Here is a 22,718-nt window from a genome sequence, read left to right on the forward strand (position 1 = left end):
TATTATTATTATTATCATTATTACTACTACTACACCCGGTGCGCACACTGAATAGGCCTATTATACTATATACTATAGACTATTATACTTACTTTTCTGTCACATCGTCATTATTAAGCCGGCTTATGACTGCATAGTATCTTAACTCATTGAGTGCCAGCCACTTTTGGAGAACGGACGCTCCCAGTGCCAGATTTTCAGAGCGTTTTCAGTGATTTCTCGAGGCCCACAGAATATTGTGTGATATTACTATGTAAACACCGAACACGCAGAAAGAACGAGGAGACTCTATTGTATCATCAGCAAAAAAAAGTTTATTGATACCATTTTCCGTTCTTTAGTTATGAGCCGGAGAAGATAGGTTGTTTTCAGCAAAAACAGCCGTTTCAAATTAGAAGCTGAGATATTCAGCCTTTTGTGAAATGAAGCATTTCAAGCACATTCACTGACTCTGAAGCTAATATTTTCTGACCTGAAACATCTGAACAGTAATTTCCTTCAATAAACAGCACCCACACCCCCCTCAACTCCAAACTCCTCCTCCGTGGGAGTGTCTCTGGTGGCTCTGCTGCGTGTGTCAGGCGAGTCTCTGCTGCCTGCTATGGCAGGCTCTGCTGCCTTACGGATCCACGTTCGGATGGCGGCCGCTCGTCGGGGGAGTCTGGATCGGGCTCGCGTTCGTCTGCATTTCTGGGGTTTCGGTTGTGAGCTGGGATGAAGCTGCATCCGATTATAGGCTTTCTGCTGCGCGTTTCAAAGTGCGCTGCACCCAGTCTATTTTCGGAGCGCTCAGCCTTGTGCGCCGGCTCCCAGCGCGACACTGAAAAGCCAAACCATTCTCATGAGAATGGTTTGGCTTTGGTTTTATTTTCTGGCGGCTAATCGTGTGGAGAAACTATGCAGCAGAGACAGAGACATTTGTGGGAGCGGATTGACTGCTGCTCGCAGCTAACGTTGGCTCCAGGCAGCCAGAGCAATCTGTGCCGCTCTGGCTCATGCATCGGTTTCTCTTTCATCACGGGGCTTTTTCTGCTTTTTTTCCTCAACTTTCTCTAATCTGGAGAGCACTGTCGCCACCTAATGGGTCCGTAAAATAGGTTATACACCTTCAATAGCTACAATATTTTTTACAGGAGATGCACGAGGCTTTGATCCACGTCCCACCGTCAAAAAACGCAATTGACGACTTTAGTCGTCTTTGGCACTCTACGTTACTATTCGAATTGACGACTATACTCGTCCTTGGCACTCAATGAGTTAATTACTCAAAATATAAGGCGACTAAAAATGGCAACCATATTTTTATTCGGGCAACCAAAAGCTCTTGCCAGGTTGCCACTCTGGCAAGAGCTTTTAAAAGTTAACGTCGAGCTGTGAGTTGTACCATAATGTAGACGTTCTATAGTCATTAGTGATCCGCCAAGCAATGTTTCACCTGCACATCACAGCAGCTATTGAATGTATGAAATATGAGGCACTAAATGCAACTCTTTCACTCCATTTCTTATTTTGTAATGTTATATTCTTCAAAGGTGGCTTATCATTCATGCATTGCATCATTATGCTCTAGTTTTCTCCTGCAGTTTTCTAAGCTAAATGTTGTAGTCAGAAATCAGGGAAATGTACTGAAGCCAAAACCGTTTAAGAAGCACTGAAAGAAATGGCTGAATAGTCATGGCGTCTCCAGAAGCAACGATCCGTAAAGTTAACGTTAGAGTAAACAGTTCAGCAAGAATGAGAGTATCCAGTAGCAGAGTTTCTCGGTGGAAAAGACATTTTCCTGTTCTTCCGTGTGGATTTGATGACGCTGATTGGCTGAAGGAGTTGTCTGTCAAGGCAAGTACTCCCACCCACTGGAATCAATGCGGGTGGCTCAGAGTACAGCACAATGCGAGGTCCCATGAGGTCTGGGTGATTTGTTTTTTAGATGAATACTTTTCTTTATTTTCCTTAGACAGCGTGCAACAGAGAACCCCCCCCCTTCCCCCCAAGCACCCCAACATGTCATCACCCTGTACTCGCTCTTGGTTGTCAACAGAGCTTACTTACATGATATGCAATCGACACAGTTCTTAATAAGAAGAAAAGGAAACGGAAAGAGAGGGGGGAAAAGTACAAAACACTTTAAAAAGTTTTGTCCGTTCATATATGAGACGTTTAAGGTGAGGCATGCAACTCCCCCCAGAATGCAGCCCATGTCAAGAGCCCTCCAAGAAGGTTATCTGCGCCATTTACTATTGTATACCTCCAATCTATCAGACCGTACATAAGAGATCTTCTCAAACGCTGCCACTCTTGCAAATACAGCAGCCCAGTCTTGGTCTGATGGTACCCCTGCTTTCTTCCATCCTCCTGGGAGAAGAATCTGTCTGCCATCATGATGCTACGTAGTTTGAACCCAATTTTAATATATTTGTCACTTCTCTCAGGACTGATCCATCACCTTATGGCCCATTTCCACCGCAGGTAGTAGCGCGGTCCCGCTCCGCTCGACTCGATAAATGGTCTCATTCCACCGGTAAAAACCGTCCCAGCCCGGGTTGAGTTGGGGTTGAGTCGTGCTACTTTTCGTCCCTGCTTCGTTGGGGTTCTAGGCTGTGAACCCGGTACCATACGGTGACGTGAAAACATTGTTGACGACTGATTGGTCAGGCAGAATCGTGTTTACTCTGTCTATCTACTGGCTGTCAATGCAATGCTGCATACCAGTTTAGTGGGCTTACCTTCTCTTCTGTTGTGTTATTTCTATCAGTCTTTTGTGTTGCTGCCTTCGCCTCTGGTGAAATAAAATCGTGGCGGTGGTTTCAATTGTTTTGAGAGAGAAAAAGTGCTGCTGCTCAGGAAGCCCTTGTAGTTGAGTGCAGCGCTCCGCTAGGCCGCAGGCGGGTCTTTGGTGAAGCCGCAGTCTTGCCTGGTGAGAGGCCGCCGGGGTAGAGGCTACTCTGTTGCGCCTCTCCCGTCCCCGCGCAGCGCATGCATGTGAGTTTGACTAACAACAAAGTGATATCCATTCTACTGGCCCATTGTCACATTTGCCCATGTACACTGTAGGTCATTTAGAGGCACCAGTATTTCATAAACAGTTTAAAAGTTCTGTGGATGGATTTAATTGTAACGTTATGTTATAGCCTACTTCGGCTATAGGCGGAGGACAGATATGCGGTCGCTATGACGACCAGCTGTGGGCGGGGGTGGGCGGGGGCAGATGATCGGCGGTCGAAGCAGAACATCCATCGGGCCGAAACGAGTAGAGCCGACTGGTGACGAGCTGTGCAGGGCAGTAACATGTGGTGGAAATGAGCCATAAGACAATCTGGGGCTGAATGGAATTTGGCTCTCTGAAATCTCAGAGATGATCATAAACCCCTGTCCCAAAATACTTGGACTTTGTCACAGGACCATAAAGTATGGATTAAATTACCTTCCTCAGACTTGCATCTCCAATAGTTTGGCGTGTCACTTATCCCAAGTCTAAACATTCTGAAGGGAGTCCAATACAAGCGATGCAGGATCTTATGAGGCAGGTCCAGGTGCTTTTAAACAGGCTACCTCACCCCTACCCTCAACAACAAATATTGAGGGCAAAAGATAAATAAAGAGAACGAGAGAAAAACTATATATATATATATATATATATATATATATATATATATATATATATATATATATATATATATATATACAATATCAATGTCATTTATTTGTTTTGGTCCAGAAGACCAGGGACCATGTTGAAAATAAGTTTTTATACTTTACATGTATATCCCTTGGATGATGATGTTCTTTATCCAGAATAAAATCAATAAAATCATGAAATATGACAAACAGTAGCTGACAAATACAACCTACTCAATACTAATAGAAAACAACTATGTTTTTCTGGGGGATGTGTTTTCTTGACATTCAGGAAGCAAGTTTATTCACTTCAACCCAACTGATGGAAACTCCTCTAAATAGTTTTAGAGGAGGAATAGCAGCATTTCAAAAGTTTGTAATCTCACAATCTCAACCCAACTGACGTGCGGATGGAAGTCTCGCTATATTTGTTGCTGATATGCCCAGAGCAGCGCTGCATCGTCTGTGGGGGATGCCATCATTGTTGACTCTAACCTGCTCCTCTGGCGCCCCCTGCAGGTGGTGCTGGATGTAGGCTGTGGCTCGGGGATCCTCTCCTTCTTCGCAGCCCAAGCTGGAGCCAGGAAGGTCTACGCTGTGGAGGCCAGCACCATGGCCCAGCACGCCGAGGTACAAGTGCACACACACGCACACACACACACACACGCACACACACGCACACGCACACACACACACACACACACACACACACACACACACACACACACACACACACACACACACACTTCCCCAAGGACCAAGTGAAGAGAGAATCCTTACTGTTGCACATAGTGATTAGTGACATACGGCATAAGCCTTAAGTCTTATCAGGTGAGCTACGAGGGCGCCCCCTCCAGGAACATCTTATAACAGTTTGTCTAACGTTACCGGAGTTGGAGCATTGACTGATCTCTGAGGATGGCCAGTATCACATAACGTAATGTTAGCAGCTCATTAACAGCTCGTTAACAGCTGATGGTGGCTGTGTGCTGATACGAGTCTGTTCCTTGATAGCTGACCCATTTAATTATTCATTTCGTCATTCTGCTGTTTGCTCTCCATTCAGCCTGGATAGCCTGTTGTTCTGTCACTTGTGTTTCTGTGCGCTTGCAGAAATGCTCTGTGTTGCTTCAGTGGCACGTAACGTTCTTCTTATCAAATCATTTCTCGTATGAAATTAACACCAGTGATTGTCCGACCGAGAATTTGGTTGGACTGGAGTGTATCGACCAACTAATCGACCAACCGAGCTAGGGCTGGCTATCTTTACAATACCGATGCGATACTTTGACTTCGATACCGGTTTCTTTTTTTCTTCTTTTATTTTTATCCCATTTTCTCCCCAATTGTACTTCGCCAATTATTCCCCCTGCCGGCCCGGTCACTGCTCCACCACCCTCTGCCAATCTGGGGAGAGCCGAAACTAGCACCATGCTTCCTCCAAGACATGAGCAGTAGCCAGCCGCTTCTTTTCACCTGACAGCTGGAGCCTCACCAGTAGGACGTAACACATGGGAGGATACCAGTTTCTGAATAACTTTTTTCTAAACCAATTTTAGAAAAATCCATTTAAACAAAAATAAAACTACATTACACATTGAACATAAATCATAGATTTACAGCATTGTTTCCTCTCAATATGAAAATTTAGGCCGATACCAATAACCAATGTTATTTTGCTCATCAGACCGATACTGGTTGCAGATACCTGTGATAAGCAGCTTGCCCTCTGCTCCCCAGGTGCTGGTGAACAGTAACCATCTGGGGGATCGCGTGGTGGTCATCCCGGGGAAGGTGGAGGAGGTATCGCTGCCCGAGCAGGTGGACATCATCATCTCAGAGCCCATGGGCTACATGCTCTTTAACGAGCGCATGCTCGAGAGCTACCTGCACGCCAAGAAGTTCCTCAAACCCAACGGTGAGGAGGTCCGGGGACAGGGAGGAATGGGGGGTCCAAGTGAGGAGGGACTTGATAATAATTGAATGGATTTATACAGAATAGACGGTTTTAACTTCACCACATAAACATTCTTAATTGACCCTAGCTTACTTCCTGTTTCAGTGTTTGCTAATACAACAGCTGACAGGAAATAAGCTAGGTTTCAAATTAAGCAATTTGTAATAAGTCCCAAGAGTAGAGCTGTTAGCGTTGGCGAACAGCCCTACTCTTGCCCTAAAATCTCAGATTCTTTCTCTCAAAATTCGATTTTCGATTTCCCTGCAGAGCTCAGAAAATATTTTTTTGTCTCATAAGTGACACAATTTATGCTTTTACTCTGAAGGCAGAACAGCCACACTTCCTGTCTTAGCTTGGCGCTGCTATGCCTAACTTCCTGGCTGTTGCTGGCTAACCTGCAGTCTCTTGACACGGGTATGCGGGTAACTGCGATAGCAGCAGTAGGAGGAAATTCAGACAGACAGGTTGAGTCAGGCTGAGGCTGCTAACGTGACAGCCAGAAGCTGTAAGCTACTCGCTGGTTTTGTGAGGTGTCCTAAAGGCTGGGCGGGGAAAGTGAAAAGGCAGCAGTTGCCCCTTCCTCATTACCGCCACTGATGTGCCCATGAGCAAGGCCCTTAACCCCAGCCGCTCCAGTGGAGCTGATCAGTGGCCAACAGATCAGACTGTGGTTGTACTGGTCAGCTTCCAGGTGTGAATGTGAACAGGGCGCTCCTGAAAAAGAGACAGAGCATTGCTCTCAGTGAGAGTCCCCTGTATAAATAAAGGTTCAATAAAGAAAGGCAACATTTCACCGTCCGGTGATAGCGTCTGTGTTCGTGAAAAGTGTGTGTGGCTCTCGTTATCTTGTGCAGCCTGCAGTGCAACACGCTGCTCGCACACCGACCGATGTGTGCTTTTTTGGAGGTGTTGAGATACGTTTGTGGCGCTGCTGTCTTTAGTTTAGCCACTAGCCATGGCCTTCAGAGAGACTTGACAGCAGGGATGAGGTGCTGCTGTCTTTAGTTTAGCCACTAGCCATGGCCTTCAGAGAGACTTTACAGCAGGGAGGAGGTGCTGCTGTCTTTAGTTTAGCCACTAGCCATGGCCTTCAGAGAGACTTGACAGCAGGGAGGAGGTGCTGCTGTCTTTAGTAGCCACTAGCCATGGCCTTCAGAGAGACTTTACAGCAGGGAGGAGGTGCTGCTGTCTTTAGTTTAGCCACTAGCCATGGCCTTCAGAGAGACTTTACAGCAGGGAGGAGGTGCTGCTGTCTTTAGTAGCCACTAGCCATGGCCTTCAGAGAGACTTGACAGCAGGGAGGAGGTGCTGCTGTCTTTAGTAGCCACTAGCCATGGCCTTCAGAGAGACTTGACAGCAGGGAGGAGGTGCTGCTGTCTTTAGTAGCCACTAGCCATGGCCTTCAGAGAGACTTTACAGCAGGGAGGAGGTGCTGCTGTCTTTAGTTTAGCCACTAGCCATGGCCTTCAGAGAGACTTGACAGCAGGGAGGAGGTGCTGCTGTCTTTAGTAGCCACTAGCCATGGCCTTCAGAGAGACTTTACAGCAGGGAGGAGGTGCTGCTGTCTTTAGTAGCCACTAGCCATGGCCTTCAGAGAGACTTTACAGCAGGGAGGAGGTGCTGCTGTCTTTAGTTTAGCCACTAGCCATGGCCTTCAGAGAGACTTGACAGCAGGGAGGAGGTGCTGCTGTCTTTAGTTTAGCCACTAGCCATGGCCTTCAGAGAGACTTTACAGCAGGGAGGAGGTGCTGCTGTCTTTAGTTTAGCCACTAGCCATGGCCTTCAGAGAGACTTGACAGCAGGGAGGAGGTGCTGCTGTCTTTAGTAGCCACTAGCCATGGCCTTCAGAGAGACTTTACAGCAGGGAGGAGGTGCTGCTGTCTTTAGTTTAGCCACTAGCCATGGCCTTCAGAGAGACTTGACAGCAGGGAGGAGGTGCTGCTGTCTTTAGTTTAGCCACTAGCCATGGCCTTCAGAGAGACTTGACAGCAGGGAGGAGGCACGAGGAAGCAGCATGCGTGCATGAGAGAGAGCCGCCGTACCGTAAATACCCTAGTTAAAGTGAAAATCGATTTGACGATTTTCACTTTTTTTACATTGTACAATTAATTCGAATTACGATTCAAAATTGATTTATCGTGCAGCGTGTTGTAAAATCACTGTAAACCACAGCCTCACACAATTCCATGAAAACCGTCTATAGGAAAAAAATATTAATAATTGAGGTTGAATTTTGCCCCCACTGTCTAAAAAATGGGGGCATTTACCAAATTTTGGGGGCACTGTAAAAATAATTGTAATTAGTGCAGAAAGTTGCTAAAGTGTTGTGTTGTGTGTTCTTTGTCGTCTTCTTCTGGCAACCAGCACGTGCCGAGTGTATCTGTGTTAGAGATGGAAATGTAAATAAAATTAATTTAAAGCCACAATCAGTAACTTTTCCAAGTTTTGCTATTGGAGAAACTGCGCCCTCTGCGTGCAATAGTATCGATAGGGTTGGGTACCGTTCACATTTGAATCGATACCGGTACGGTACCGGTACCTGGAATTCGGTACGGTACCAAAAACGGTACCTTTTTCGATACTTTTTTGAGTAAAAAAAAAAAAAAAAAAAATTTTTTTTTTTTGCAACAACAAAAATGTACAGTTGTAAAACAAATAAGTCCAAACTTCTCAATTTCAACATTGTTCTTTATTTAGATTTTTTTTTGTTTAGCAGCAGCACCCAACAAAATAAAACCCCTCCCTCCCTCCCTCTTCCCTCCCAAACCAAGAGTTTACTTGTCGCAGGTAATGGTCTTGTGCCACACTGCTCCATCCATCAGCGGTCACTGCAATATGGTCAACTGCCCTGAGTTCCTCCTTCACATTCTTCTTCTCAACACGATACCAAGCTGGGATAAGTGTGTTTGTGAGAAGGTCTCTGGAGGGAGGGGAGTATTTTGGGTTCAGGGTCCCTGTCATCTCCCTATATATAGACAATAAAAATAACTATTGTTAGTAACTTAGCTTACTCTATGAATATCACACACACACACACACACATTATCACCCATTTATACATAAATAAATAATTTACCTGAACCATGGAGACTCCACCGTTGCGAAGGGCAACATGCCTTTTACAATGAAGGCAGTCACTGCCCTGTGGCACTCATTTACTTTCTGCCGGGGTAAAGCTGCTTTCTTCGCCAGGGTGAAGGGTGTCTCCTGTGCGACTCTCACACGGTGGCCTAGCAAAGAAAGCAAGAGTGTAACGTTGAACGTCTCACGGTGACACGAACTGAGGATAATAATAACGTTAGCAACGCTAGTTACGCTACTAAACATGCTAAGCTATAAGCTACAACTATCCAGCTAACGTTAGCTAATTAAATGTTTAAAAAAAAAAAATTAAAAAAAAAAAGTCGACGCCTCACTTGCGACACTTGAAGTTTTGTCGTCGTCGCTGTCCGTTTCAGCTAACGAAGCAGAGGAGCTGCTGGCTGTAGGTGCTTTGCTGCTGGTGGATGCAGCGTCCACCCTCAGGCTATCGAACACTTTACAGTCTTCCGCATTTAAAAAGATTTTATGCTTGACCAAGTGTTTCCTCAAGTTAGAGGTGTTCCCCTGGCCAGCTTTGCACTTCGCATCGCAAATGTTACAGCGAGCGTTGTCTGAGTCTATCTTTGTGAAGTGGACCGCAAGCGAGAGGCCATCTTCTTCTCTTCAGCTTGTTTTGGCAGTGACGTGATGACGTAACCCACCCTCGTGTGTGTTGCCTTCAAGTTTGCGTCGGAATTTCTATCTCGCTCGCTGTCTTTGTATCACTGAGATGCGTTCAAGTACCGACATTTTTAAATTATAATAGAAAAAAAAAAAGTACCGAAATGAGGTACCGTTTCATGTCATGTGAACTGATACTCGGTAGTACCGCCCACTTTCGGTCGGTGCCTGTAAAAGTACCGAGTTCGGTACCCATCCCTAAGTATCGATATCGATATCGCCGTTCAAAGTCAACGAAACACAGCGGCAGAAAGCTCTATGTACATGTTGTGACATCGGGTACTCACCACGTGATGAAATAATAATCCATAGTTCCGTGAAACGTCATTTTCGTAGCAAATCCGAATCGAGCTACTTCCTTGTTTCCAGGAACACAAGGCTCCCGCTGTAGAGCGCATATGCACATCTTGCCTCCGGGACGCAGGCACCAAACTGCTTAGTCCCAGGAGAGGCCTTTGGAGGGCGGTGTGTGACCAATAGAGGTGACATTCTCCCTGTTACAAGTCACTCTACCATCCTCAATGACTAAAAAGCTGTTATATTAAGGTGAAAAAGTTACCGATTGTGGCTTTAATGAAAATATCAAAATTTATAACTAAAAATCTAGATCTTGGGGTCAATTTCCCCCCGTCGATCACGGTTTTTAGGGGCATTCTGAGATTTCTCGGGGGGCATTTTTGCCCTTGCCCCTGGCTAATTTGCTACACTGGATTAATATAGCACCTTTCTAGATCCTAAAAGCGCTTCAGATATCAGGGGAGATGAACTCAACTCATCCATCCACTCATGTGTAGCACCCACCTGGGTGATGCATGGCAGCCAGTTAGCTCCAGAACGCTCACCACACATCAGCCTATCACGGTGGAGAGGTGAGGACTGAATGTGCCAATTAAGTAATGAGGGATGATTAGGTGGCCATGATTGAAAGAAGCCAGGGCACCGGGGTTTAGGGATGTTCCCACCGGGTAATAAACACGTCTCAGCACCGGTGTTACCGGTTACACCGTGTAAAAAAACAAAAAACAGACTCCAGAGCTGCTCAGCAGTCCTCACGGTCCGGAGTTTTAATTTAACTGCTCTCAGTCACACCCGTCAAGATAGTCACCAATGCAAGCGTGGTAGGGATGTCAGGTTAACCACAGAGAATAGTTTGGAGCGGTTACGTTTGTCGGTCTATAAATTAGGCTACTTTGCACACATTCCTTTCTACTCCATGTTTCTCCCCCACTCCCCAGTCAGTCAGCCCCTCCCATCCCTGCTGCTGCGCGCTGTTGTGAGCGCTGTCTGTCAGCCTCACATAACGTTAAACACTGGGGACAGATCTCCTCCTGGAGAAAAGAAACTAACTTCATTAGCCACAAATCTGGTGATTTCTTCTGGCCATGGGATTAACGTGACCAGCAAGCAGCAGTAAGCCAGGCAATGACGATAGCTGAGTAGCATCAGCATGTGCTTTTATCACAGCTAAGTCATCAATGTTAGCGGAGGTTTAGCTAACATATTAGCATCAATCCTAGCGGAGATTTTTCTCTGTTAAAACCACATTTCCAGAAATGGCAGTGGTAAGAGAATACACACAGGCTTAGATAAGGGTCTTACCTACATGTCTATGAGGGGGGATTGTGTTCACAACATGTGAACTAAAGTTACTTGCTGGTATGTCTAACCAGAGAGATACGAGGAACAGTACAGCCACACTCAGACAGCCGGGATAGGAGGGAGCGCTTGTACTATACACCAGCGCAGCTGAGCGCATGCTGAAACTGTCACGAGCGGGTGGAGTTGAAGGTGTTACCGGTGGGCATGTTATGTAATCGGTGTAAGGCTCCCCACCGTGTAACACCGGTAACACCTAATATCGCGGCAAGCCTACCGGGGTTACACGGCCCAGGGCACTAGGTTTACTCAACTGCACATGCCCAAAGCAGGTGAGCATGCTAGAACTGAGTGCTTTCTAGTCATTATGGAACGGGTTTGAAATATTTAGGTTGAATAGTTTTAGAATACAAATTGTTCATCGCATCTAAGAGTACAAATGTGTGTTACGATTATGAGGGGGTTCTTGGAAAATGTTCTCCCCTGTAAGGGCTCGCTGGACCCAAAACATGTGGGAACCCCTGTAATCCTCAGATTCCCTCTGCCACCTTTCTCGCTATGATCATGTCATAGTCATCATCGTGAGTTTTTGTCATGTCATAGTCGCCAGGATTAAACAGTGGTAAGAGGAAACGGGTCTTGAGTGGATCAGTGGATTCAACCAAATATCCTGGAGGTGCTTTATGAGGAATTCCACAGTCTGCCAACACATTCCAGTTTTGTTAATCAGCCTCTTCCCTGTTTGTGCTTTCCAGGTAAAATGTTCCCCACTATCGGTGACGTCCACCTGGCCCCCTTCACAGATGAACAGCTGTACATGGAGCAGTTCACCAAGGCCAACTTCTGGTGAGGAAGTCTTTTATATCTTAAAAAACCTTGTCTCTACACATCTGAATGGCTAGACTCCTCCAATACATGTGCACATTGTCTAGGTCTAGACTCCTCCAATACATGTGCACATTGTCTAGGTCTAGACTCCTCCAAGGCATGTGCACATTGTCTAGGTCTAGACTCCTCCAATACATGTGCACATTGTCTAGGTCTAGACTCCTCCAATACATGTGCACATTGTCTAGGTCTAGACTCCTCCAATACATGTGCACATTGTCTAGGTCTAGACTCCTCCAATACATGTGCACATTGTCTAGGTCTAGGAAATGGCCAAGGGATGATGATTTCTTTCTTTTTTGACAGAAGGGAGGCTATGCGGAGGGATTAAAGTTCTCAGTCATTATGACTGATTTTAGTCAATTGAAGTCAGATATGAAATGTGAAAAGTACACAAATTAAAGCCCCTATGTATATTACTTTATTTCAATATTGTATTGCGTTTTAATGAAAGCTTTTATTTTGAAAAATTCTGGTTGACTTTATAAAAATAGCAACAACAACATTTATACAACATTTATTAATTATGATTTATTATAGCCCTCATTTGCCTATGTCTATGTTGGAACCTATAACATACCGATTCAGCCTGCATCATTACTGGGTATTTGGGAACTTGAGAGTGAAGTGAGTCATATGTACTACACACATTCCGCTTTTTTTAAATATGAAAACCTTTGGGAAGCGACCGCATGATGGAAAAAAGGCGGATTCTTTAAAAAGCCTGAAATAGTTAAAACAGGCCTGGAAAAATGTCACTCAGAAGTTTTGTTTGTTTTTTGCTTTAACAAACAAACAAACAAAGCGACGGACAAGCCCGTCTTTATTGTCACACACACCGCATGCACTCCAGGGGGCAGCCAGGTGGCGTGATTTCTAACCCCACATAGGATAAGCAATAACCACGCCCTGTGGCGCCGGGATTGGCCAGGAGCAACACTGGAGGGCACGCAGCCCAGCGATTTCATAAACAAACTGAATAGCTCTTGAGAACGGACAGCGATTTCGAGAGCGGACATTGAAATGAATTATGGTCACCTACCTTCCTTAGCATAGTAATAATAATAATAAGCATAATAATTGTAATCTACACAATGTACACAATCTACAAAAACATGCAATAATATAAACCGTGTTGTGTTCATAGCTCATATAATATAATGTATCATATCGTTAATTTCAAGCTCAATTCTTACCCAGAGAAAAGGTACAGCACTGAAAATGTAACAAGCAATAGTTTTTTAAACATCTTTATTTTAAAAGATGAAAAACCCCAGGTGCTTTAGTCCCAAGCTTCAATGCTCCTGGCCAATCCTGGCGCCACAGGGCGTGGTTATTGTTTATCCTATGTGGGGTTAGAAATCACGCAGCCAGGAGCAGTGGGCAGCTTTCTTTAGTGTACAGCGCCCGGGGACCAACTTCAGTTCGTTGCCGTCGCTGCCGGTCAGATGACGATCTTCTGCATGTTTTTAGTGGGGGTCCATACAGTGTTAAGTTTGGCAGCTATTTTAGATTTAGTCTTAGTCTTTGGATGAAAATGCTTATTCGTTTTAGTCATATTTGAGTCATTTCTATCCTTGATAGAAATGACTTTAGTCAAAATGTTTTCTGTCTTTAAACTAATTTAATTAGACTAATACAGGTATGTAAATTGGGATCAAGGTTGACAGGTTGTATCAAGTATTTGAATTTGTAAAGCAGCATTTAGCTCTTAACACTTTTACTTGTGTAATAATTGGATTTCTTACCAGTTTGATAGTCGGAAATTCCGAGTTGAGCTTCAGAGGTCCGAGTTGTCTTGAACACAGTAGAAGTCCCTGCATGTCATGTTGAAGATATACCGTAAAATTGCAACCATCGCTGCCGTTTTCAGGTTCCACTTTCAAAAGTCAAGCTGGATTGTCTGTCATGTAAAGTCTTTTCTGTCAAGAGATTTGAAATCATTGTGGATGCTGCTAAATGTGACAGCACTGAATCTACCTGCACTTGCTGTATGGTTATATCCCCTTCTCTTCTCTTCCCATCTCACCTCACCTTTAGGTACCAGCCCTCCTTCCACGGTGTAGACCTGTCTGCCCTGCGGGGGGCAGCGGTGGATGAATATTTCCGCCAGCCCATCGTGGTATGTAACCCACCACACACACACACGCGTATTATTATTCAAATATTTTTATTGATTTTCACATGGTACTCACTACTCAGTACTTAAAATGAATATAGATAGAAACAAATTGGCACTTAATCAAAACAATTAAAATAAAACAAAATAAAATACAAATTAAATTGGACAGGACAAATATACAAATAATGGATAAAACCAAAAGCATAGGGAGGGGAAAAGGGTGTGTGTGCAGCAGCAGGTACATTGCCGTACTTAGTGGGAACTTGCTCTCAAAATAAGATAGAAACGGTTGCCAGACGTTGTGGTACCTCTGGGGGGAGCCTCAGACAGATGTGGGTGGAGCCTCGGACAGTGTGTTTGAGATGTGGGTGGAGCCTCAGACAGTGTGTTTGAGATGTGGGTGGAGCCTCAGACAGTGTGTTTGAGATGTGGGTGGAGCCTCAGACAGTGTGTTTGAGATGTGGGTGGAGCCTCAGACAGTGTGTTTGAGATGTGGGTGGAGCCTCGGACAGTGTGTTTGAGATGTGGGTGGAGCCTCGGACAGTGTGGTTGAGATGTGGGTGGAGCCTCGGACAGTGTTTGATATGTGGGTGGAGCCTCGGACAGTGTGTTTGAGATGTGGGTGGAGCCTCGGACAGTGTGTTTAAGATGTGGGTGGAGCCTCAGACAGTGTTTGAGATGTGGGTGGAGCCTCAGACAGTGTGTTTGAGATGTGGGTGGAGCCTCGGACAGTGTGTTTGAGATGTGGGTGGAGCCTCAGACAGTGTGTTTGAGATGTGGGTGGAGCCTCAGACAGTGTGTTTGAGATGGAACATTAGCTCTTCTACCCAGTGCTTGTGGGATGGTGGCCAAACTTTCTTCCAGCTGAGGAGCAAGTAAGACACATCATCCATATCGACCGATAAAGGCTTTAAAATGTATCCGACTTAAAGGAGAATTTTGTTTTTTTTTAACCTGGACCCATCTCCTGGCAATAATTATGATTTGGCCACTCACCCAGCGATGTCCGTGGCGTTTCTGGCCGTCCTAGCATTGTTTTGAGATCAATAGCGTCCAAGTCAGTTGTAAAATGGAGCTGATTTGGGGCCAAGTGTGAGCCTGTCTTTCCTGCATCTAAATAGCTATTTTTATTCCCGTTTTCACCACATATCGTCATAATCTGATCCCTCAACATCCACCAGAGTGATATTTCGCCCCAGGCCATTTCCTGGACTCTCACAGGGATCAAATTGCCTCAAACGTGATCTCGGTCACCAAGGCATAACCTTCGTTATTTCGAATCCCACATAGGTTACGCCAAACCCCACATAGGTTACGCTATAATAATAATAATAATAATAATGATTGGATTTATATAGCGCCTTTCCAAGGCTCAAAGCGCTTACACAGAATCATTATTCGTTCACACCATTCGTACCGGTGGTTCAGAAGCGTGGCAGCCACACGTTGGCGCTCAACGGTCCCTCCGAACCACCATCATCATTCATGTCAACATTCATACCAATCATACCAATCATACCATCCATGTCTTACATTCATACCAATCATACCAATCATACCAGGCAAGGAGGGTTAAGTGTCTTGCCCAGGGACACAACGATTAACAGCTGGGAGGGAGCGGGGATAGAACCGCCAACCCTTGCGTCATTGGCTGACCCGCTCTACCTCCTGAGCTAAAGCCGCCCCCACGCTAAAACCACCACCGCAAATCGTCCTACCTGTAGTTGGCCAGTCGGCAGGAAAGTATCGCGGGACTTTACGAGACTTGGTGACCGAGATCACGTTTGAGGCAATTTGATCCCTGGGAGACTCCAGGAAATGGCCTGGGGCGAAATATCACTCTGGTGGATGTTGAGGGATCACATTATGACGATATGTGGTGAAAACGGGAATAAAAATAGCTATTTAGATGCAGGAAAGACAGGCTCACACTTGGCCCCAAATCAGCTCCATTTTACAACTGACTTGGACGCTATTGATCTCAAAACAACGCTAGGACGGCCAGAAATGCCGCGGACATCGCTGGGTGAGTGGCCAAATCATAATTATTGCCAGGAGATGGGTCCAGGTTAAAAAAAACCGAAATTCTCCTTTAAACAGCATGGTGCAGGTTAGAGACCACTTTGCATTCATATGTGGGGCTGCTATGTAGCAATAGGATTCTCTTTTCTTTTTTGTTCCCCCGCCCACACAGGGCCCCAAATTAAAAACCCGCCAAGCGCCAATGGCGACCAGATATATCGGTAATCGGCCAATATCGGCCGATAATATCGGCGAACCGATATATGGGTCAAGGCTCTAGACTGAAGACACCGGTGTTGGTGATGATGGTTGATGATCTGGTCTATTGCTCTGGAGGTTGTGGATCCAGAGGAGAGGAGGGATCTTGAGTATTGCAATGTTTGCTATGTTTTTGTCCTGTATGTTTTTGTCCTGTATGTTTTTGTCCTGTATGCTGAACTGCTCTCTCCCTCCACAGGACACGTTTGATATCCGTATTCTGATGGCCAAGTCGGTCAAATACACAGTCAACTTCCTGGACACCAAAGAAGAGGATCTCTACAGGTAGGTGTGTGTGTGTGTGTGTGTGTGTGTGTGTGTGTGTGTGTGTGTGTGTGTGTGTGTGTGTGTGTGTGTGTGTGTGTGTGTGTGTGTGTGTGTGTGTGTGTGTGTGTGTGTGTGTGTGTGTGTGTGTGTGTGTGTGTGTGTGTGTGTGTGTGTGTGTGTTACAAAAGGGACCTAAGCCCCCGTTCACACAGGACGCCGCAGTTTCATTCAGGCGTCCTTGTTAACAGGCAAAGCTGTTCACACGTGCCACGCTGAAGCCACGCTCACGCCTTGTTCAAGCGATCGTTCAGGATTCAGTCCTATTTTCCAAGCTTGAAGCTGCCATGCATGAAGTCAATAGGAGTTGTGGGTGGGTGCAAGACACTGCTGAGAGGAAAAGAGAAGGCTTCTTGCGTGAACGGTTAGGCGTCAGTTCAGCTTGAGCCTGCCTCAAGCTTCTGCTCTGCTACGTTCGGCATCCTGTGTGAACCAGGGCTAAACGTGCTCACTAATTGTTATAGAAACCTTGCTGGTAAATATTTAATGTCTAGGAATTGTTATCATGACTGCTCCCCAGCCTAGCATACAATTAGTTCTAGGTTAGCGGCTAGTGTAAAATTACAGTCTCTCGCTACATCATTCATTCAAGTTTATTGTATGCGTCACTTATCGAGTTTAACTCTTGTCTAGGTCAAAGTAACTCACAGTTCGTATCTTTCCCCGATGACTGATGACATCATCAGTGATGTCATCACTGAACTATAGCCTCAGCCTTAGGGCAATCAGCCAAAAATATACCGTAATAAGATATAGATAGATAGATTGCACAATATACTGAACACACTGAAATAAAACGTGCATTTAAGTATTCTTATTGTGTCACTGAACACACGGCTGTGCAAAAAATTGATGCAGCGATATATCGTGATATTTTTCTGAAATATCGATACAGTATCGTGGAAAAAATATTGCGATTTATATAATGCTTTATGGATTTGATTGAACAGCCCTAGTGACTAACAGCCCTAGTGACTAACAGCCCTAGTGACTAACAGCCCTAGTGACTAACGGCCCTAGTGACTAACAGCCCTAGTGACTAACGGCCCTAGTGACTAACGGCCCTAGTGACTAACGGCCCTAGTGACTATCATAATAAAATGTCTCTGCACACGGCCAGCCAGCCTCTCACGGCCTGCTAATCAGACTCCGGTGCGTCCGCTTCCCGTCTGTGGTGAGATTTATATTTACATAGACCTGATGAATTATAAGAATATATATTTACATAGGCAATTATTATTATTAGATCATATCTTGTTATACTACTTCCTGAGACTAACGCTGGGGACACACCGGTACGCAGAACCTGCGCGCATGTGCCGCGCAGCGCAGAAGGTGCTTAAAGTGTCCACACAGAGAGCGCAGCTCACTTTGCGCGCTCTGCTCGTCCGCTATATATTTTGCCCCAGATCTACTGTCTTCGTTATCATGGGTAGTAAATAACGACATAAATATATAAAGTAATATGTTTGGGATAACAGTTAATGGCTACCTTCGGTGTTATAAAATGCAATTGCATCATATTTAAGTCTGTTCTCCTCCCGTTTTCCCAGTGCTGTTGTAGAGAGAAGGCGAGTCCTAGCTCTCTACTTGTTGCTCCGCAGGCAACGAGCCCCTAGAAGCCGCTCCCCCTCTCCAACTGCTCTCTCTCTCTTTTCACATTTACAAAGGGGCAATCAGCAATGTAAATAAACATTATTTTACTTTGAAATTGGTTTTATTTGACGAATGTCCGATTTTGGAGTTCCTGTCTGCCCTGATCTGATCTGTTCAGCTTGACAGAGTTGCTCACGGGCACAGAGGTCCATGCACAAAAATAGAAATCTAGGCTATCCTGTGCACCCTGAGCGTCCACAGAGCTGTGTGCTGCGCTGACAGATGTGTTAACATGGTGTCCTAATGTAAACTGACTGCGCACAAGGTCGCGCCGTGCAGCTTACGTGCAGGAGACGCTTGCGGTGTGTTTTCACCTTAAGGGGCGGCTGTGGCTCAGGAGGTAGAGCAGGTCGTCCACCAATCGGAAGGTCGGTGGTTCGATCCCCGGCTCCTCCAATCCGCATGTCGAAGTGTCCTTGGGCAAGACGCTGAACCACAAATTGCTCCCGATGGCTGTGCCAGAACCCTGCGTAGCAGCTGGCCGCCTTCGGTGTGTGAATGGGTGAATGTAGGAACATTGTAAAGCGCTTTGGAAAAAAGCGCTGTATAAATTCAGTCCATTTACCATTTGAGACTAGGGGGTGCTGTAACAGTGTCCTCAGCGAACCCTCAGAGAACAGGGTCATGTTGCTTCGCTCAGGGAGCAGGCTCACTTGGCCCGGATTTTGTTCTAACTTTTAAATATGAATTTATTGGTCTTTATTTAAGGGTAAATGTTAAGCTCTCGCCACACGTCTCTCTTGTATCTCTGCTTGACAGCATTTTATGGAAGACATTACCCTTGTGTAATGTGGTTGTGTCACTCTTTCCCTGCAGCTCTCTACCTCCACCTAGTGTACACCTAAATCTATATTCTCCTAGATCTGAAATCATTTATCACTATACAGCAGAATCCTAATAAATACTGAAAATAAATTGGAAAAGATGACATTCTAAATATGAAGGAAATCCTCTCAGACTGACGTCATGATTATGATCTCCTGCCTGAAGGCGATCAGTGTGTCATCACATGTGTTCATGTGTTTGTCTTCTGTGTTGCAGGATAGAGATCCCCTTTAAGTTCCACATGATGCACTCAGGCCTGGTGCACGGCCTGGCCTTCTGGTTTGACGTGGCGTTCATAGGTTCAGTGTAAGTGAGCCAGTCCATCTACAGATCACATCTACAGATCACATCCACACGAACCTGTTTTAGTTTGAAACCACATAGCTTTTTCTATGCTTCCGCCTTACGTCCACACTACCCCAGCGTTTACTTTAAATGTGAAAAATATTCAATAATGTTTACAAGAAATATGGGAGAACATAACATTTAAAAAAAAAACACGTGTAATACAAACATATATTGTCCTAATCAATCTAAGTAATCAACTGGGGACGTTTCATGATGATATCTACTAGTTAAAAATGTTACCCTATTCACCAGAATTTTGGGCCCCCTCTTGGGACCCCATTTGGATTTGTTAATAAATAATTAACTGATTCAGTTGTATTCCTTGAGCCCTAGAACCTCGGGGTAGACACCAAAACCACCCTTCTAGGTTCAATAATAATTGATATATAGACATTTTAAGCTACTGGCAGCCGCCATCTTGAAAATGACCCCTTTCCTGAAGACAGATTTTCCTAGATTTTAGTATGTAATTTAACATGCCCAATATTACCAGAATCCATTGAAAACCCTTTTGTATCATTTTATTCAGGCCAGGCAGGGTTAGGTGCTTTTTTCATATAACTGGCCTAATAGCTGAATCGCTTGGTTTGACCTAGGGTTGCACGTTTCTAGAAAAAATGAGAATCACAATTTTCTTTCTCTGAATTGAGATCACGATTCCCTCACAATTTTTTCCAGTGTTTATTGCATGCGCTGAGGTTGCTCATTTACCTGATATGAAAAACAAAACAAAAACATATTTTAATTATCTACTTTTATTATTCTATTTCATTATTGAAACATATTGATGTAAAAAGATTTTTCATGCTATTGTTACTGCTGTTATTATTCGGTGGTTGTTGTTGTTATTATTATCATCATACTAATTTGGCTAAATGGCATAGTTAACACATTGAGTGCCACAGCGCTTCAGTAAAATTGTCTGGAGCCTGTGCCAGATTCACTTCCATTCAGTTGAAAACAGCTATAGAATTTTTTCTATTATGGCTATATTAACGGGGCTGGACTTTAATGAAACATTGAACACTCCTGCTTCTTCCAAAGAAGAAATTTTGTTTCTAGACAGTTCCATTATGAAATTACAGCCTCTCAAAAAAGTGCACTTTCAAGGGTTTTCTGTCGTTTTTTTTTACTTTCCAAGATATAGCCCCTTTTATGAATACCTTTTGCACTCTAATTTCGAGCACATTCACTGACTCTGGCTGGTGTTTTCTGATGTGGTGGCGTGTGGTGTGGTTTCTGTGCAGCCACACACCCCTCCCCCCCCCCCCCCCCCCCCTCTCCACCTCTGAGCTGCGGGCTCCTCCCACACGCACAGAGTTTGCTTTCTCGACTCCGTTTTTGCCCCGGACAGATCCCAGCGCCCATCAAGGAAATGATGCGCGCTGGCAAACGCGACTGAACGAAAAGGCTTGGCCCGTTCGGCTTCGGATGCTGGCTTTCTAGGAAATCGTGTGGAGATAGATAGAAGCATAAGAGCTCAGTTGTGAGCGCGGATGCAGCCGAGCCCACTCTCGCTGTAGACAGAGCAATATATACGGCTCTGGCAGAAAGCATGCATCGGTTTCCACTTTCATCACGGCTTTCTCCGCTGTCTCCTGTACAAAGTAAAGGATCTGAGGTGGGTGGAGCAGCTCCTGTGACGATGTTTAAGGTGGCGCCGTGTGATCCCTTGAAGGGATTCATGCTCACTGGCTGGGTACGACCTTAAACAGCAGAATTATGGAATAATATGAATTATGATTTTAGGACGTGCACAGACGTCCTTGGCACTGAACGTTACTTTTTTTTAGGACGTGCACAGACGTCCTTGGCACTCAATGTGTTAAGGAGGAGGTAAGAGTCTCCTTCAGTACCCGTGCTAAAGTCTCCTCGAGTGACCCTCCGGGCAGCACTTTTCATGTTGAAGCCATGGTTCCATAGTTGGGCTGGACGATAAATCTGTCGTCGTCACAACATCATATCTTCTCCACAATTCTGTCTCCACATTTGTTTGCTGCTGATTGTAGAGACCAGGTAATGTTTGTTTGCTGCTGATTGTAGAGACCAGGTAATGTTTGCTGCTGATTGTAGAGACCAGGTAATGTTTGTTTGCTGCTGATTGTAGAGACCAGGTAATGTTTGTTTGCTGCTGATTGTAGAGACCAGGTAATGTTTGTTTGCTGCTGATTGTAGAGACCAGGTAATGTTTGTTTGCTGCTGATTGTAGAGACCAGGTAATGCAACGTTTTGAAAGTTGTGAGAGGGCATTGAGTAGCGCTTCCTAAATCCCTCATTTTACAGCGCGCAGAGATCAGCACAAAGTAGGCTGTCAGGGCTGAGAATTGAAATGCCTAAAAACAAGTTTAATGATTCTATGAATGTGCTGATACGCTCGTTTCATTGTCACTTTTCAATGGGCCGTTTCTCACTTCACTGTACATCCGCGGAGGTCTGCCTCTCTTCTGAAGCTGGATTCTGGATGTTTGGACTGTCACACGGAAATGAGAGACACGGAATCCTGACGAGGAAACGTGTGGAGCTTTTATACTCTGTGCGGTTTCTTCTCGCGGGAGTTTAGAAAACTCCACTTTGTCGGCCCAGCCACGTCCACGTAGTTACAGAATTCGGGGTGTGCACGGCCAGGCGAAAACTGGCCGCGCAGAATCCTTGCGGAGGCGTCTGCTGATTTGACGTCACTTTTCTGCATGGAGACTCGCGATCTTCAAGCATAACTCCAGCTTTAGTGCCCGGAAGTAGGAGCGCTTGTTTTATTGCATGATACATTTAATCATGTAGCCCTAGTTTGACCAAGTAAAACTATTAAGCATTTTACGAAATGTCTGTGGGAAAAAAAATGGCGGATGAAATCCCTTAAAGACCCTGGAAACCGAAATCCACAAACACCTTCTAACTATGTACCTACATTTATATACTTTGCAACGTTCATCATTGTTCAAATCTGGCTGGTGGTTTATTAACATATGTTCCTGTGGTGTGAAGAACTCAAAATGCATATTTATTTTGAGTTTCCAGGGTCTTTAATTCGTATGCCTAACCCGGAAAGTGGGCGTGCCTTTGGCTCTCTATTTTGTGCTATGGGGTAGTAAAAGTCTTGCTTCTTTGAGTAACATCCCTGTCTCTCTCCTCTCCAACCTCCAGAATGACTGTGTGGCTGTCCACTGCACCTACAGAGCCCCTCACCCACTGGTACCAGGTGCGCTGTCTGCTGCAGTCACCCCTCTTCACTAAGGCGGGGGACACACTGTCTGGCACAGCACTCCTAGTGGCCAATAAGAGGTAGGACTTTTGGACCCACAGTGCAATAGGGGTTTCACAGACTCGTCTAGTTGACACTGTGCATCA

The 22,718-nt window shown here is 45.1% G+C and overlaps 1 protein-coding gene across 2 annotated transcripts in view; it reads left to right on the top strand.

Annotated features, from left to right (window-relative positions):
- The window catches only part of carm1 (coactivator-associated arginine methyltransferase 1), a gene marked incomplete at its 5' end in the record, with an annotated part of 73,954 nt that overhangs the window by 15,159 nt on the left and 36,077 nt on the right, over positions 1 to 22,718 (top strand). For both annotated transcript variants that reach the window (XM_083650276.1, XM_083650275.1), the window contains 7 exons: positions 4,135 to 4,245; positions 5,356 to 5,533; positions 11,686 to 11,776; positions 13,859 to 13,940; positions 16,420 to 16,505; positions 19,242 to 19,331; positions 22,515 to 22,652. In XM_083650276.1, the coding sequence (XP_083506402.1) occupies positions 4,135 to 4,245; positions 5,356 to 5,533; positions 11,686 to 11,776; positions 13,859 to 13,940; positions 16,420 to 16,505; positions 19,242 to 19,331; positions 22,515 to 22,652 (776 nt within the window). The remainder of the gene's footprint in view (positions 1 to 4,134; positions 4,246 to 5,355; positions 5,534 to 11,685; positions 11,777 to 13,858; positions 13,941 to 16,419; positions 16,506 to 19,241; positions 19,332 to 22,514; positions 22,653 to 22,718) is intronic.

The sequence above is a fragment of the Poromitra crassiceps genome (assembly GCF_964638095.1).
Source record: "Poromitra crassiceps genome assembly, chromosome: 13".
NCBI lineage: Eukaryota > Metazoa > Chordata > Actinopteri > Beryciformes > Melamphaidae > Poromitra > Poromitra crassiceps.